Raw genomic sequence first — 15,683 nt, forward strand, 5'->3', positions numbered from 1 at the left:
ACATGCGGCAAGGCCACCCCTACCGATGATATCTGGTTCGCGCCGAGCTCGGTGAGTTGATAGCTCTCAGCTCAGCGGCCCACTGACCCCCCAAGCTTGCCCCGCGTCTCTGTGTTAAACGGCGCATCCCGAGCTACCCGCTCATCCCATCCAATTCGATTTTTTTTATTTGTTTTATTCTTTTTTGGTACCTGCAATTGAATACGAACCAATGACCGGAGCAAGTAGTTGGGACAAAATCTATTTTTTTGACCTAAGGTAGGTAGGTAGGTAGTTATAACACAGGTACATCTGCTTCGATGGTAGCCTCTCCTTACCGGCCCAAACAGTCCCAAGATTATCTGGGTAGGTATGATTGTTCGCACGAACTCGGTCTTGCCAGGGCGGAAGCTACAATGAGAATGCGGGAGCTTCGATGAGACGAATATGACGTCAAGACTCTGACGTGGATATCCACCCCCGTCTCTCCCAACAATGGCGCGTCCTCGACCCCTGTCGTTGCAACCCATGGATTGTCGTACCCCAGTCGAAACCACGAACCAGGGGCTGGATTTAACGGTCCTCAATCAAGGAAATTCAATTCACGTGATTGTGAAGTAGCCGTACCGTGGTAGGTTTGCGCAGTTCCAACTATTCCTGCTCTTTTGTATATTGATTGACAGGCGGCATCTGAAGTTGTCGATATGCCACTACAGCGGGCACCGTTTGAATATTTTGTCAGACAGTCTGGACCTCGCAATATCCTGCTGTGCCTAGATGCCTTCGACACACTGATCCGACCCCGCCGACCTGTTGCGGAGCAATATGCCGAAGTAGCAGAGCAATGTGGTCTGACTGACATCACCCCGGCGCAGGTGCAGGCCACATTCCGTAACGCTTTCAAACAGGAGACAAAGAAGAACCCGAATTACGGCAAGGTCACCAATCTGGGCGCTACCAGGTGGTGGACGAATGTCATCACCAACACCTTTTCTCCCTTTCTCAAGCCGGGCCAAGATATCCCCAAAGAGCTTGCTCCTCGACTACTGCATCGTTTTTCATCTAACGAGGGCTACGAGCTGATTGAGCCCAACCTGCCAGAGACGCTTCGATTGCTTTGGGATGGGCAACAGCATGCAGACTGGAATTTGGTGGTGGGACTAGTGTCCAATTGTGACGAGCGCATTCTAGGCATCATGGAGTCTTTGGGCTTGCGGGTTGGCCCTTTGCGTTACGGCCACCTCTCTGTACTGCGTTCAAGGGGTGATCAGGAACCTACGGGGCAGCTCCACGGGTCAGGTTCACAGAGAGATGCAGTGGAAGCGCTAGAAGACGTGGCTTCCAGGCGACGCAAACAGACTGTATTCCCGGTGCGCAGGTCTCCTAACCTGCCCGATTCGGACGCGACCGCAAGTCTCCATACAGCTACTACCCAGTCTCAAGCTCCTCGATATGACTTGGATTTTACCTTGATGTCTTATGATGTCGGGCACGAGAAACCCAAGCCCGAAATTTTCGTTTCTGCTCAGGAAATGGGTGATCTGGTCCTTGAATCGTCTCTTGGGAAGTCGTTTCAACCCACATGGATGTCGCCCAGTAGCGACCACAACAATGGCGGAGTGGATATCATAGACTCTATGCGCACGAACAAGCCATGGCTCGACTGGATCAAGATTATGGTGGGTGACGACCCAAAAACCGACGCCGCCGGCGCTTTGTCCCAATCAGCTGGTTTGTGGAACTGCTGTATTCTGGACCCAGAGGGCAAACACAACCCTGCTGTTGATGTTGGCAAGGAATCATCCCAGTTGAACCAACCGATAAGCCGGCACGTTGCAGACATCGACCATCAGGGCAAACATCGACTCCTGCAGGTTATGGGTCAGAATCAGCTAAGTTTCGACCGTCCAGAGGGATTTCTGATGCGCATCGACAACGTCTGTGACCTCATCATGCGCATTAAGCATGGGATGAAGCAATCGCCGGAGGCTATTCCCCAGTCTCTGCTTCAAAAGCAGAATGAGTCTGTATCTCACTGTGACAGCCATTAACACCATTCGCCTAGTGTACTATTTGCGAGTACTTTTGTGAAGTGATAAAATGCACTTATCGCTGTGATCTGCGCCATGCTAAAACTCATCAAGGCCGCTCATTCTCTCTAGATTCCGTCGCACAATGGTGAACCCACTGTACTTCGGCGATAGTCCCTCCGCGCTGGATTAGGCAGCCGCGTGGCTCAGTTCGAAATTCACACTTTAGACTCGTGGGGATTTGACGATTTTCACTGTTTCCATTCTATAAAAAAGAGGCACAGTGTTTACTTTATTTAGGGTTGTTTTTGGTGATGCTCAATTCCAACTCTTCAATCGCAATGTGTACACGCGCAGTATCGTGCGCGAAACGTCGTAATCAAACCAGGCCAAGTCAGCCAAGAAGAGCAACATTTTACCCGGCATCTCCTATGTCCGTTCCGCTTCGGGGCTGCTGGGCCCGGAACATATCGTGCAGGGCGGAAAAGCCAGATCTTCTTTTTCTGCACGAATTGGAATATGGACGTGCGTGAGGTTGCTTCAACTGTCTAATCACGCGTTGTGACGCGATAGATGGTCGCACCTACATTTCTGTTTCAATTCGCATGAGGGTTTCAGCCTTTCACGACCTCTACTGTTGCTGCTTAGAAGCTGTTTGGCCTCTTGATTCACACCATTCAATATGTATACTTCAATATCTCTCCTCATTGTATTGACGCAACATGTTCTGGCACAGCAGATGCTGCGCTACCAATGCTCCCAGCTTTCTATAGAACGTCTCGACCCCATCCTCAATACTGGTGTCGCGCAAAGCCCATACCTTCGCCAGATCGTCGGTGGAAACTCTTTCGATGCGACGATGTCCCCAGGGGAATACGACCCAGCTCAGAGGTCGACCTGCACGACGTGCTCCTTTAGCGAAGACTTTTCTAATTATTGGACGGCGAACCTCTTCTTCAGGTCAAGGAACGGAACTTTCAAGCGAGTGCCGCAGCTGTCAAACATGGGTCTGAGGGGAGAAGGCGGCATCACCGTGTACTATATCCCGCCGTACGATGGGAGGACCAAGGTCACGGCTTTCAAACCTGTCAGTCTAGTCCAGCGCTAGAGTATGAGTGACTGTGCCTAAACGCTCACATCGGCTACCTTTGTAATTAACAACAGGGCTTCCGCATGATCGCCGGCGACCCGAACCTGCGGGAAGCACGAGGTCAGCAGCGGCAGATCTGCCACCGATGCCTCGACAACCTGGACCAGAATCCGTTTGGTGGCGCGCCCTGCACAGGGCATGACACGGCTGCACTGCCCCGAGGGTTCTGCCATGGAGGCATTCGGTCAACCATAACGTTTCCTACCTGCTGGGACGGCAAGAACGTCGATAGTCATGACCACAGAAGCCACGTCGCGTATCCATCCAGCGGAACCTTTGAGTCGACCGGTCCTTGTCCCGCCTCCCATCCTGTGAGGCTGCCTCAGGTAATGTACGAGGTCATATGGGATACGCGGGAATTCAACAGGAAGGATATGTGGCCTGAGGATGGGAGCCAGCCGTTTGTGTACTCTTTTGGAGACAGGTGAGTGAGCCTTTGGGGTCTGTGTATGGGGAGGTGATTGGGTGAGGAGATCTGCGTCTGGAACTTACAAGTCTGGTGTGAAAAAAAAGTGTCGGCTACGGTCAGCATGGCGATTTCCTCTTCGGCTGGAAGGGCGATGCTCTTCAGAGAGCCCTCGATGCGCGCTGCCACATGGACAAGTGTCCAGAGCTCAAGTGGCAGATGCCTGAGGTTAGCATCCAGTGCAAGAAATCACAAAGCGTATTTGAAGACACAGAGGGTTGTAAGTGAGCCCCTGGGATATTCTGCAGGCTAGGTTACTGGATTACTGACTCGCCTGGGGAATCATAGGGTTGAGCTCTTTGCCTGGAGGCATCCGAGCCGACTGAAGGAAGTTGTATATCTGATCCCAGCTGGAGTCGACGGTGGTTTAAAAAAGAAAAGAAAGAAAAAAGAAAAAAGAACCGTCCGGACTTTTGCTATTTATAGCTTAAAATCAGGATAGAGTTGCCACTTACTATGTAGGTGTTTACCTACCTACATGGGTACCTACCTACATCGGTCCCTTGCCATAAAAACGAATAGCTCTTTTGCAAGAATAACATATTCTATTGATTTCCGAGCGCACCATCTGTTTCTTATTTGTATAAATGTTTGAGCAAACAACCTTGCCAAGTTTCATTACACTCTGACGAACCAGCAAACTGTTGTTCTTTCACTGAAAACCTCTTCCATCCCACTTTCCTTTACAAACCCAGATAGTAACTACCTACCTTACCTACCTAGAACAAGGTGACAAGTGAGAGACAAAAAAAAAATTCTATTCATGGCAGTCGCTTGCCGAGTAACCATCCACCCATACCTATGTATCCATCCGAGCCTCCTCAATATCGAATGCCCTCTGTATCTTGTCCTCCAGCTTCACGACCGCTACAGTCTGATAAGATCCAAGCGCTCTAATAGTTTCCAGCCGAAAAAGAAAACCTGCAAAACTGACTGCTGTATGTCTGGCCTACATAAATAGGTATACTTCCCGTCCCAATCCTGGCTTGATCTTAAGCCTGATATTATCCCTAGCAAAATTCCAGATTAAGTCAAGCGCGTAACTAGTCTCTTTCAACTTTTCCAAGGGGAATATGGGGATTGCCGACGTCGGTAGTCGAGTTCGGGGTCCAGAAGCCGGCTCGGGGTTAGGTTGACCTGCATTGTACTTCACAGCGTCAACCTACTGGTGGTGGGGGTCTCCGTACAGGCCCGCCCAGCATGATTTTTTTTTAATTTAAACATAATGAGTGTTTACCTTAACCAGCCCTAACAGGTTGGAGGAGAATTGACTGACTATATTTTAATCTGCTGCTTGCAAGATTGTTTACCTCATTATTATCTTGGACAAGCAAGTAGCTCTACCTGAGTCATTTTTCAAGCGAGCAAAAAGGACATGTGAATATAAGGCTCTAGTGGGCACTGGCGGATGTTCCCTTGCTCAATCAACACATTTAGACATGTGCCTGCAAGGGTGCGGGCCGATAGTACGACTGTACGAACACGGGATGCACCCAGGTCGGACAGGTCGTGGATACCTAGAAAGGCAAGCATATGACATGGAATTATCGGATGACACGCGGCGCCTTCAGCTTATCATGTCATGAAGCTCTAAGCTCCACAGTTGCAGTGATGTGCTTACTCAAGGTAAGGTCAAAGGCAGCTTATTACGATAGGTTCACCAAGAAGGTAGGGATTTAATTGAAGATCAGCCGAAACGGGGCAGGTATGCATGCCGCGGCAAGACAGGGGCCGCGGCAAGTGGACAAAGAAAAAAAAAGTCGTGATGGGGCGTGGTTGCGTGGATTGAACCTCGAAGCGAAGAGACGAACATCCATTCATTGCTTGCTAAGTGGGATCCGCCGAGGAACTTTCCGAAATGTCGCGCTCACATCTGGTAGTATTTAGTGCCAAGCTACTTGCACGAGCAAGCAGATCTGGGCTCGCACCTCGGTACCTTGCGTTGGCCCCACTACGAAAGCCCTGTACTACGTAGTATGAGCCCGTCCTGGGCTAGTATTACGGCGCGGCCGAAATGTGAGGTGCCACACACGCACACTCCTGTGGATGACCGTTGCGGCAGGCGGTGGAGAAAACTGCTACTGCACAAGGAATTCATTCATGTCCATGCTGCATTACATCACTTGCGCCTGCCCCCCAACGTTTATCTAAGCCCCGCATTCATCTTTTTTTTTAGACTCCCATGTTCAACCTAGAAGCAATCCAATCCCAACGTACCTATGTTCAGCCTTGTGTCCTTCACATCCATCTAGCTCAGAACTGTCACGAGCTGAAGCCCCTCGGCGCCACCCAGAATAGTATACCTAGCCTCTCAGTCTAGAACGATTAAACCGGACCCTCGCAACAGCCTCGGTCAACGACACACACGAGCTTGTACAAAAGCAGGAAACTCCCGTATTAAGAGCATTATCTCGTGTCCCACCTCTTATCTTCTCAAGCTCAAACACTACCTGTATGCTTTCTCTCCGGACTGCATTCGTTCCAGCCATTCAAACAGGCTTGCGCCATTGTCTTCAGGTTCCTGTATTGATCTGTTGCCCCAAAAGTTTACCGACCAGGAATATCCCTCTCAGAAGGCAGCTCCCCGTCTTATCTCCTTCTGCCTCCGTCTCCGCTCTGAGAACTACCGCAACCATGGCTTCACTCGGGAGCTACGAGAAGAAACACAAGGTTACCGTCATCGGATCGGGAAACTGGGGCTCCACCATTGCCAAGATCGTGGCCGAGAGCACAAGAGAACACAAGGATGTTTTCGAAGAAGATGTGCAGATGTGGGTGTTTGAGGAGAAGGTTACAATCCCAAAGGATCGGGATTTCTACGAAAGTGATGAGCCGCAAAAGCTCACAGAGGTGATCAACAAACATCACGAAAACGTCAAGTACCTCCCTGGTGTCAAACTGCCATCCAACATCATTGCCAATCCCTCGCTCACCGATGCTGTCCGCGACTCGTCGGTCCTCGTGTTCAACTTGCCACATGAGTTCCTTAGCAAGGTTTGCCAGCAGCTCAATGGTCACATTGTACCATTCGCCCGAGGAATATCTTGCATCAAGGGCGTGGACGTTTCAGGCTCTGGCATCAACCTCTTCTGCGAGGTGATCGGCGAGAAATTGGGCATCTACTGTGGTGCACTCTCCGGAGCCAACGTGGCGTCTCAGATCGCCGCAGAGGAAGGCGTTAGCGAGACTACAATCGCCTACGACCCGCCGCCCATTGATAGCAGCCGCGCGGCTACTCCCCGCGACCGGTCGCCCAACTACGATTCCACCAGCGCAAACAAGCTTCCTGACTTGACCGTGACTTCGGCCGACTCTAACGGGAATGATAGGGGCCGCAGGACGAAGGCAAAACTGACGCCCGTTCCTGAGTCGTACCCGCCACTTGATCACGAGACATTGCAAATTCTTTTCGACCGTCCGTACTTTTCCGTTTCGATGGTGTCAGACGTGGCCGGCGTGTCACTCAGCGGTGCTTTGAAGAACATTGTGGCCCTCGCTGCTGGATTTGTCGACGGCAAGGGCTGGGGTTCCAACGTGCAGTCGGCAGTGATCCGAGTTGGGCTTGCAGAAATGCTCAAGTTCGCTCGCGAGTTCTTCGGAGAGTCGGTCGATCCGTTCACGATCCTGCTCGAGAGTGCCGGCGTGGCTGATGTCATCACATCATGTATCAGTGGAAGGAACTTCCGTTGCGCGAGCATGGCAGTCAAGCGAAATGTATCCGTTGCCGAGATCGAGGAGAAGGAACTTAATGGACAGAAACTGCAGGGTACATCTACTGCTAAAGAAGTAAACAGCCTATTGAAGGCGCGTGGCAGGGAGGGTGACTATCCCCTGTTCACCACGGTCAATGGTGAGTTATTGATTCATGCTGATGTTTTGAGATGACTATGAGACATATTACTAACATGATTTGATGCCGAAGAAATCCTCGAAGGCAAAGCTAAGGTTGATGACCTTCCCAAGCTCGTGATTCGACAAAAACACACCATTGAGAAAACGGGAAGCAAATAAGTTATTTACACAAGATGATGTTAACACATGTCAAACAGTGTGGTGTACAAGCTGCATGGAGAAGATGTTGCAGCCGATGGGGCTCTAATGATTAGCAATGCTAATTGTGCCAGCGATCTTGGATCTACTTTCTGAGTAAGGTAGTTAGTTGTTAGACGTTAATGCAGCAATAGCGAAATGTTGATGATAAATAGCAGCCCGGAAGTTGTTTGGTCTATCTATTATGTTGTGACATGTGTTAGTAGGATATCGAAGTGAGCCAGGTTGAATAGAAAATGGTAGTCTGCTCCTATAAGTTGAGTATCTATGGTCGACAATGAGATTCATCGAGGGGCCTTTTAGTAGACCGGGCTTATGATAATGTTCAAGCTTCCCCATGTGATCTAGATTCGACTGTTTCTTGAAATTTTCGACTTTCTTTCACCATTGTTGATATTTGCCACACACCAACCCCTAGGTAGTATGAAGCAACCAAGTACCCATAAGTCTCAACCACCTTTTGGGTCCCCAATTTCCATGTGAACATGACCTCCCGTCATCCAGAATCCCCTGGATATCCCCATGTCTCCCCTTTCTGGTCATCAGCAGTCCCAATCCTTAGGTACTTTGGCTCTAAACCCTCTTCGAATCCGTGATAGCTCTTTCCCATGTCATCTCTACGTGAAACAAATCGCCTTGTGGAACCGCCTTTTTGGGCTTTTTTTTTTTTTTTTTTTTTTTTTTTTTAAAAAAAAAAAAATGGATGGACATTTTGGTGTGTTGGTGTTGTGACTTTAAAAAAAAAAAAAAAGGAAACCCCCCCATTCTGGTTTTTTTGTTATTGTATTTCTGGGCATACCCGGGGTGCAAAGAAGGAAATGGGTATGCGTCAGTCGAGAAACGTCACGCGGTGACGACGATGAAGATTACGGCCATTTCCTGCTACGGCAGCTTCTTGAAACTGAGATGTAAATATTCTGGTCTTCTCGCCAGTTGAGAGAACAGTATCCTATCGTCCTTTCGACATTATCAATTAATGGATCACTGCGCACGCAATGAAAACGACTCACGGCAAGGAACCTGACGACGGGAGCAGGATTGAAGCTTGTTTGACAATATCGTGGATTCAGGAACACTAATTGCATTGAAGATAACTTGTAGTCATCGTCAAAACACCGACTTTCTTGTAAACATTAACCAACACATTTTAAGGAATAAGCCCCCCTCACCTTATAATCTTCAACAAAGGTCTCTTCTCCTCGTCAGCCTCAATTGGATGATTGATGCTCAGTTTCCTCCTAGACTTCTCCACCACCCCATTCCAGCCTTGCTTCCATCTTACATCCTCCTCCTTTACCATCGTCCGCTCGCCATCTCCAAACAACGGCTGCAGCACGGCGTCGTACACCTTCCAAGTCGCAACAAATACCATGCCCGTCCAGACCTGCAGCCACAACGGTTGAATTCCTCGTTCGTCGGAAAACAGCCGTCCGAGCCCAAAGGTCAGCACCAGCACTGGGTACAACGTCAGCTTCAGCACCCACTGTCCGATCCTCTGGCGAGTCGTCGTTACGGCGTAGTGGTGCAGCTCGGCCAGCCACGCCTGGTAGTCGGCGGGCAGGTCGTGCTCCCGTGCGCCCTCGCGCAGCAGGTTCAGGTACCGCAGGCTCGGCTGGGCGTAGTCCGGGTCAGGGCGGCGGCGTTGGCCCAGGAACCGCGCGTACCAGGGCACCTCTGGCTTTTTGGGCTGGTCGGGATCTTGCTCACCGTCCCCGCCGACGGGGATCTTTGGTGGGACGAAGAGCGTGTGTGCCAGGAACGGCTTGGGCAGCTCTGGGATCGGAGACGGCTTTTCGGGCACGGAGATGGACGGCGGAAGCTCGAGGCAGGGGACCAGTATATCCTGGTAAGACGAACCGCCGCCCTCGGTAGCCACGATCTTGGCGTAGTCCTCCCGTGTGACCTCGTACACGACGCCAATCAGACCCTTGTCCCAGACGGGGTCGCCGTGGCTGTTGGTTTCGAAGCGGCTACTTCGTGGCGGTATCTCCGGGATGGGAATCGGCGGCTTGTCTCCGCCGGGCACCTTGGGCAGCTTCCTCGGGGCCGTGTTGGCAAAGCATGGCTCGACGTAGGGCACGCCCGGCAGGTCAAAAACGAGGCGGAGCGAAGGCGCGGTGACATTGGCGCGCGACAGCGGTCGGATCCCGCGCACGCCAAGGAAGGTCTGGGCGCACAGGTTGCTACCATAGGCCAGGTAGAGGACCGTGTCGGCAGCGGCGGCGGCGTCGGCCTCGGGGGACGAGTCAACCGAGAAGGTGGCGGCGGGTATGTATGTCGTCGGGATGTTTTGGGGAGAGGCGGCGGCTAAGCGAGAGCGGGTGGTGTGGGGAATGGAAGACACCGGAGGGTATTTACTCTTGCCATTTTGGACGTTGCCATCGCCATGATTGGTTGAGGTTGCGGATGGGACCGCAGCGAGCGAAGGGACTTCCACGCCGATGGTCTGGTTGATTGCGGTGGATGCCGTGTATGGCGGGGGTTGGGAAGTAGTATTGCCCTCGTCTGATGGCATGTTGAATGGCGGGAAAACTGCAGATACAGCCAGCCTACAATAGGGTTGAAATCAGATGATGCACGTTGCGACCCTGAAGAGGTGATTGACGAATAGAGATGATATAAACTTGGGATGAAATGGCGTCAACCAGATGACAGGGTGGAATATGCCAGCAACATTAATATAAAGAAGGTGGTGGAGGACCTTCTTTGGTGGAATCTGACCTGACGCTAAAGCGACTCGCGCTTGGCCCTGTCAGGCCTGCGTAGAGCGCTGAGCACCTCTCGGACATCGGGCCAATTATGATGGACCCTTGTCACCGCCAGCCTTATGATTACCTGCTTTCAGCTAGCTGATCCATGTCTGATTACCAAGCAATCAACTGTCGCATGGAGCCTGCAGCCTGCAGGCGGAATTCCACTGATTACCAACCTGAGCAACCTGACTCGGTGGGTTTTGGCACATTGCAATTGCAGCCAGCAGCCATCCCATTCTTTGCTTCTGTTCACATCTCGACAACACCACGCAGTCACTTGTTGTTTTCGCTTCGTTTCCCTCTCCAGGCATTAATACACTGGACTGTTTTTTTTTTTTTTTTTTTGTTGTTTTTTATCTTCTTCTTTTTTTTCCTGGCATCTGCAGTTAGTTGACGACTAATTTTGTGCCTACATTAGTAACACGCGACAGCACCTAGCGGGCAAGCCACCTGAGGTACCACTTCTAGGAATTACGGTGCAATTATTATCAATTTAAACTCCGGGCGTGATCGAAATCCCCATGGATTGGTCGGTGCGTGTATATGCTGCAACTTTATTCGTAGAAGCGCGCTTGTCTTGGATTCCTACTCAGACTTTTCTACCGGCACCTCGGACATGCCTCATGTTTAATTCCAACTCATCCAATCCATTTCACTGAGCTCGGTCCCTCTATTACAAGAAAGCGCATGGACTTCGTTTTTGGTCGAACAAATATATGGCATTCAGTAAAGTTTGGCTGGAAACCCCGCTACCCTATGTATGACAGACACTTGAGGAAAAGCCGATGCCAGGAGGACTGCCCAATCCGCGCCCGCGAACAAAAAGATCCCCCTGCAAAACATACATCCTTTCTAAATCGCTCGGAAAGTCCCACAGAGAATTATGTATAGTGCGTAACGGACAACGGTGGACAGGTCAATTTGTTGGCAGGACTGGTGCCCATGTACGACACCCATACAGTGCAGTCATCATCGCAAGATTTGTGTGTCTCGATGGGGTTTTGAGGTGCCCTTGCAGGTGTCTTGCAGGCTATATGGAAAATAGGTAAGTCTATGGGTCCTTATGTTTTCGACGGTACCCCGGCGGGTTTGGCGACCCACTTCAACTTACAAATCATTACTTGCTCAGATGTGTTACTACCACGTAGTCACTGGCATCAACAATCTTCAGCGATGTTGTGTTGATGCTTCATAATACTGACGGTGGAGCGACAGCATCGGTATCTAGGTAGGTAGGTAGGTAAGTATGTAGCTTAGTAGGGTATAGGTGGACCACGGGCTGTTCGAACATTACGGTACATGTCTGTCTATCTTCGCTGTGGAGAGGACGAATCCTCCAAATCAAGTCCTTCTGTCTGCTTCCACCTCTTGAATTTATTGATCGGCAGGCAGGACACACGAGGCAATCTATCTGTTTGTTGATCGGGATTTGAGCACAGGGGCTACTAACTCCGTACAGTAACACGGGTTTTGACCCGTGAAGCAACAGTGGGGGCACGTGACAGATCCAGTTTTCCACCCAGAGAAAATCATTAACGGGTCGAAGGGAAAACCGCCGAGTCGCCGACAGACCCGACTAGTTCTTGGCAACTACTACTGATCTGGTTTCTCTCCCGAAACCTACCTTACCTTACCTACCTACCAAGCTACCTTACCTTAGGTGCCTGGGCGGCTACCAAGCTAGGTACCTTTACTGCATGCATCTCCTCCCATAACTTCTGTTGCCCGCTCCGGACTTTTTATTTGAATCACGGCGCCGGCCATTAATCTCGATTTCAAGATATCCAAAAAGTTCAAGATCGTCGTACCCCTCGGTACGGTTCCCGGCGGACGGGGACCTGCACAATTGACACACAAGCTTGTGATCGTCGTCCAACCCATGCTCGTCATCTGCGCCTTAGAAGCGAAGTAAAAGATCATCGTCACTGTAACGTCTGGAGCTCTTGTTTTCCCGTCGTCCTCGGCCGCCCCCGCAGCTTGCTCTGTTACGCTATCCTGGCTCATTTTATTGAACTTTGCCACGTCCACAGACAAGATGGGGTTCCTGTGCGGGAATTTGACCGCGTTCCGCGCTGAATTGCCTCAATTGTTTTGTTTCCTAAGTCAGGTACCTAGGGAAGGTACGCTTGCAATAAGGGTGGGTGTACATTACTAACAGGCCACGCCAACGACCTGTCCCAATGTGTCAATTGCCTCAAGTTTTGTGGAAGACATTGAATCGGTTAATCACAGGACTCGGGACTTTTTTTTTTTTTTTTTTTTTTTTTTTTTGTACGTCCCCCCACACTTTTGACATCTTGGCGACATCGATCTATGTCGCCACGCACCTCGCCGGCAAGTCGGGTAATATCCTGATGTTTTTTGTTGCCACTCAATTGACAGGCTTTTTGCAAACTGAGGTTACCCAAGTAAGCCAAGCACTGAAAGGATTCTTCAATTCAACGTGATAGGGACCCGCCCAAGCCACCTTTGGTCCACAGACAACCCCAGATGGGTGCTCTTTTTTTTTTTTTTTATCTCCTTTTACATACTATGCTCTGTTGGTCTTGCCCCTGTTGCTCTACCTCCAAATCCCGGCTTATTTGCGTCGGCATATTCCGACTGGTGCCTTGAAACAGACCAGATCTGGACATTGCCACATGAAGCCTGTCCCACGAGACTTGTCTGTCCAATAGCAATGTTGGGTATCCGGTTTTCCCCCCTCACACACTGCCGTTTTACCCTTCCGAATAGAATAAGATCAACAGTACCAAGCCACAGACCCCGAAATTGACCATCGGGGAGCCGGTCGATGCTCCGACGAAAGCATAGGATCTGGCGTCACATCCCTGTCCTTCCTTCACTTCTGCTTCTGGGTCCAGCCCTATGAGCTCCTGTTAATAAGCGAGAGACTAATGCCAAAGTCCGTCGTTGCATGCATTCGCCTCCATCCCTCCGATAACATATTTTTTGCTAGGTACACACATTTCACTTTCTGATAATATCATTGGCCCCAGGTACTCTGGTGCATCACGCTTTTGAGGGTCCTGTAGTCCTCCAGGGGATAAGAGCCTTGCCTCTTGGTACCCCTGCAGGGCTTCGAATATTAGAGGTTTCCACGTTGGCGGAACCCCCAGGCAGGGCCACGTCCTCCTTCCAAAAACATTTGCCTCGATGATACTGATTGATATCCTTATCCTGTTCGTGCTCTCAGGTAGCAAAAGTCACATCCCTTTCCATAACCCCCAAATATTTTAAGCCTTTAAACCCACTCTCTCCATACCACCTGGAGTTTCGCCCCCTACTCACTTCCTCTTGGCGTGCTGAAGCAATAGTCGATTCATTGCGTCCAGATCCAGGCGCAAACGAGCCAGGCACCTTGCAGGTCCTAGGATCGTTTTCACTGGCCAATGAAAAGGGAGCAACCGGAGGTATCTCCGGGTTTTTGCTGGGGTCCTTTAGACCATCTACCGGTCTCGCTCTCGTCCCTGTGGCAAGCCGTCGCGAGAGATCAAATATAAGTCCATCGTCTTAGACTGTGGGTATTGGACGGGCCCTCTGCCCGATGAGTCCAATTAATGTTATGCCCCGGTACCAAACCATCATCTCCTTTTACTTTCTTTTCCCTACTACCCAAGAATCCAGTGCTCGATACCCATTGGGTGCACTTTGGTGACCTAAAATCAGATCAGGGCTGTACGCTCACCTTGCATCACCCACCCACCAATCCTTTCAACCTCCATTCCGGGCTCGGGGTCTTACCTATTTCCTTCAATAATCCAAAAGGCCACACCCACAAGGGAGGCCTCTTGGGGGAAACACACGGACTCTGTCGGATGTCAGGTTCCGGCAGGTTCCGCGCCCTCCGTCCACTGGATGAGTCGACGGCACTGCAGGCTAACGAGGCGGACGCTGTTAGGGAGGGTTCAGCTTCCAGCGTGAGCCTGTCGCCGATTCTAGCATCATCTTCCAGCGCCCCCGTCAGGACGCAGAACCGAACGCTGTCTGCGTGTCTGAGGTGTCGAAGAAGCAAAGCAAAGGTTAGAAAAAAATTAACGTCTTCTTCGTCAATATATTTCCATACACTCTTGTCGGCCGACAAAACATTCCAATTTTTCAAAGGGGTTTCTTTAGGAGCCCATGGAGCTCACTCCGGGAACGAACATTTCAATGCGCGGCAAGCATTGCCAACTATTTTCCTCTCGTCATTGAACAGGTGTTTAAATAGGCCTTTCCAAGACGGCACATCAACCTGCACAAGTCCATTTCAAGCCTCGCCTGTCAACTTAATCGAATGCTGACCGACGACGACGTGATAATCTCCTGCTCTCCCCCGACTCACAGTGCACTGGAACTCGACCAAGATGCAGACGATGCAGCGACAACGATGTTAGCTGCGAGTACGACGCCGACCCCGACATCACGCCCTCGCTTACCGTCAAGCGGCGCAACATCGAGCTCCTGAAGGAGAACCAAGAACTGCGCCAGGTGATTGGCTTCATGGCGACGCGACCGTGGCAGGAGACAGAAGAGGTGTTTCAGAGGTTACGAGAGGGAATGGATCCGCTGGAAGTGTATGCTGCCGTCATTGCTGGCAGGACGGACAGTAGTGGTGGTCTTGTCACTTCAACTTTGCAGCCTCCATCCCAACATCGCCCTCCTGGCGAAAGCGGATGGGATGGAGGAGGTGGTCTACAGCATCTTCCTCCTCCTCAAGGGGAGGTTCGTGGTCTAGCGGTACAGCAGCAGCAACAGTCGACAGAAGGGAGAACGAGCAGAGGCACGAGGAGGCCATCGGAGCGCCTCGACATTGCATCTCTGCTGTCATGAAAACACTTATGCCATTTAATGGAAAATTTACGATATTAACTACTCTTTTTTTTTCTTACCTGGTTTGATGGGCTAATCAAACCAAAGTTTCTTCTAACCTCCCGGTGTTTCTTTTGCTGAGAATTCGTTATTAAAAAGTTCCATGGATACCAACCCCCCTCCAAGGTGTTCGGCGCAAATGCCTTGAGCCGAAATCCGAGTCGGTGCAGTTCTGCAGGAGGTGTTGAATTTGCGCCAACAGTACCTGTGCGTCCCATCCCCCCAACGGATGGCTCGTTAGTGCGTCTCAGGCCTCGTCTGCAACGGTTATCAGGGCCCAGGGCGGCTAGCGGACGACTAGTTCGGTGGCTAAGCCTTTAGTCAGCGAGGGGGATTGTGGCTTTTGCCACTTGAGGCATTACACAAGAACTTGTTCTTCCAGCCCGGCCTTTTTTTCTCCCCCCCCC

General features: G+C 50.8%; 7 protein-coding genes across 7 annotated transcripts; 4 read left to right on the forward strand and 3 right to left on the reverse strand.

Moving 5' to 3' along the window:
* Nucleotides 1-450: 450 nt before the first annotated feature.
* Nucleotides 451-2,030, forward strand: PgNI_11553 (uncharacterized protein; the record flags this gene model as incomplete). Its single annotated transcript, XM_031131519.1, has 2 exons — nt 451-610; nt 676-2,030. The coding sequence occupies exon 2, from the start codon at nt 684-686 to the stop codon at nt 2,028-2,030; it is 1,347 nt and encodes a 448-aa protein (XP_030976566.1). The 5' UTR covers nt 451-610; nt 676-683.
* Nucleotides 2,031-2,691: 661 nt separating this feature from the next.
* On the forward strand, nt 2,692-4,128 carry PgNI_11554 (uncharacterized protein; the record flags this gene model as incomplete). Its single annotated transcript, XM_031131520.1, has 4 exons — nt 2,692-3,096; nt 3,174-3,583; nt 3,673-3,845; nt 3,914-4,128. 4 exons carry the CDS (start codon nt 2,692-2,694, stop codon nt 3,949-3,951), a joined length of 1,026 nt encoding a protein of 341 aa, XP_030976351.1. The 3' UTR covers nt 3,952-4,128.
* A 1,661-nt stretch (nt 4,129-5,789) lies between these two features.
* On the forward strand, nt 5,790-7,840 carry PgNI_11555 (uncharacterized protein). The gene is made up of 2 exons (XM_031131521.1): nt 5,790-7,475; nt 7,548-7,840. Exons 1-2 carry the CDS (start codon nt 6,080-6,082, stop codon nt 7,634-7,636), a joined length of 1,485 nt encoding a protein of 494 aa, XP_030976350.1. The 5' UTR covers nt 5,790-6,079; the 3' UTR covers nt 7,637-7,840.
* Nucleotides 7,841-8,721: 881 nt separating this feature from the next.
* On the reverse strand, nt 8,722-10,464 carry PgNI_11556 (uncharacterized protein; the record flags this gene model as incomplete). The annotated part of the gene is made up of 2 exons (XM_031131522.1): nt 8,722-10,224; nt 10,397-10,464. 2 exons carry the CDS (start codon nt 10,462-10,464, stop codon nt 8,841-8,843), a joined length of 1,452 nt encoding a protein of 483 aa, XP_030976571.1. The 3' UTR covers nt 8,722-8,840.
* Nucleotides 10,465-11,203: 739 nt separating this feature from the next.
* On the reverse strand, nt 11,204-11,827 carry PgNI_11557 (uncharacterized protein). The gene is made up of 3 exons (XM_031131523.1): nt 11,718-11,827; nt 11,631-11,652; nt 11,204-11,458 (listed from the first exon to the last, which is right to left on the reverse strand). Exons 1-3 carry the CDS (start codon nt 11,727-11,729, stop codon nt 11,310-11,312), a joined length of 183 nt encoding a protein of 60 aa, XP_030976570.1. The 5' UTR covers nt 11,730-11,827; the 3' UTR covers nt 11,204-11,309.
* Nucleotides 11,828-12,579: 752 nt separating this feature from the next.
* Nucleotides 12,580-13,061, reverse strand: PgNI_11558 (uncharacterized protein; the record flags this gene model as incomplete). Its single annotated transcript, XM_031131524.1, has 3 exons — nt 12,580-12,621; nt 12,714-12,848; nt 12,960-13,061. 3 exons carry the CDS (start codon nt 13,059-13,061, stop codon nt 12,580-12,582), a joined length of 279 nt encoding a protein of 92 aa, XP_030976329.1.
* Nucleotides 13,062-13,214: 153 nt separating this feature from the next.
* Nucleotides 13,215-15,259, forward strand: PgNI_11559 (uncharacterized protein). Its single transcript, XM_031131525.1, has 2 exons — nt 13,215-14,447; nt 14,752-15,259. The coding sequence occupies exons 1-2, from the start codon at nt 13,986-13,988 to the stop codon at nt 15,235-15,237; spliced, it is 948 nt and encodes a 315-aa protein (XP_030976352.1). The 5' UTR covers nt 13,215-13,985; the 3' UTR covers nt 15,238-15,259.
* The last annotated feature ends 424 nt before the right edge of the window (nt 15,260-15,683 follow it).

Source organism: Pyricularia grisea (assembly GCF_004355905.1).
Source record: "Pyricularia grisea strain NI907 chromosome V map unlocalized Pyricularia_grisea_NI907_Scaffold_10, whole genome shotgun sequence".
Taxonomy (NCBI): domain Eukaryota; kingdom Fungi; phylum Ascomycota; class Sordariomycetes; order Magnaporthales; family Pyriculariaceae; genus Pyricularia; species Pyricularia grisea.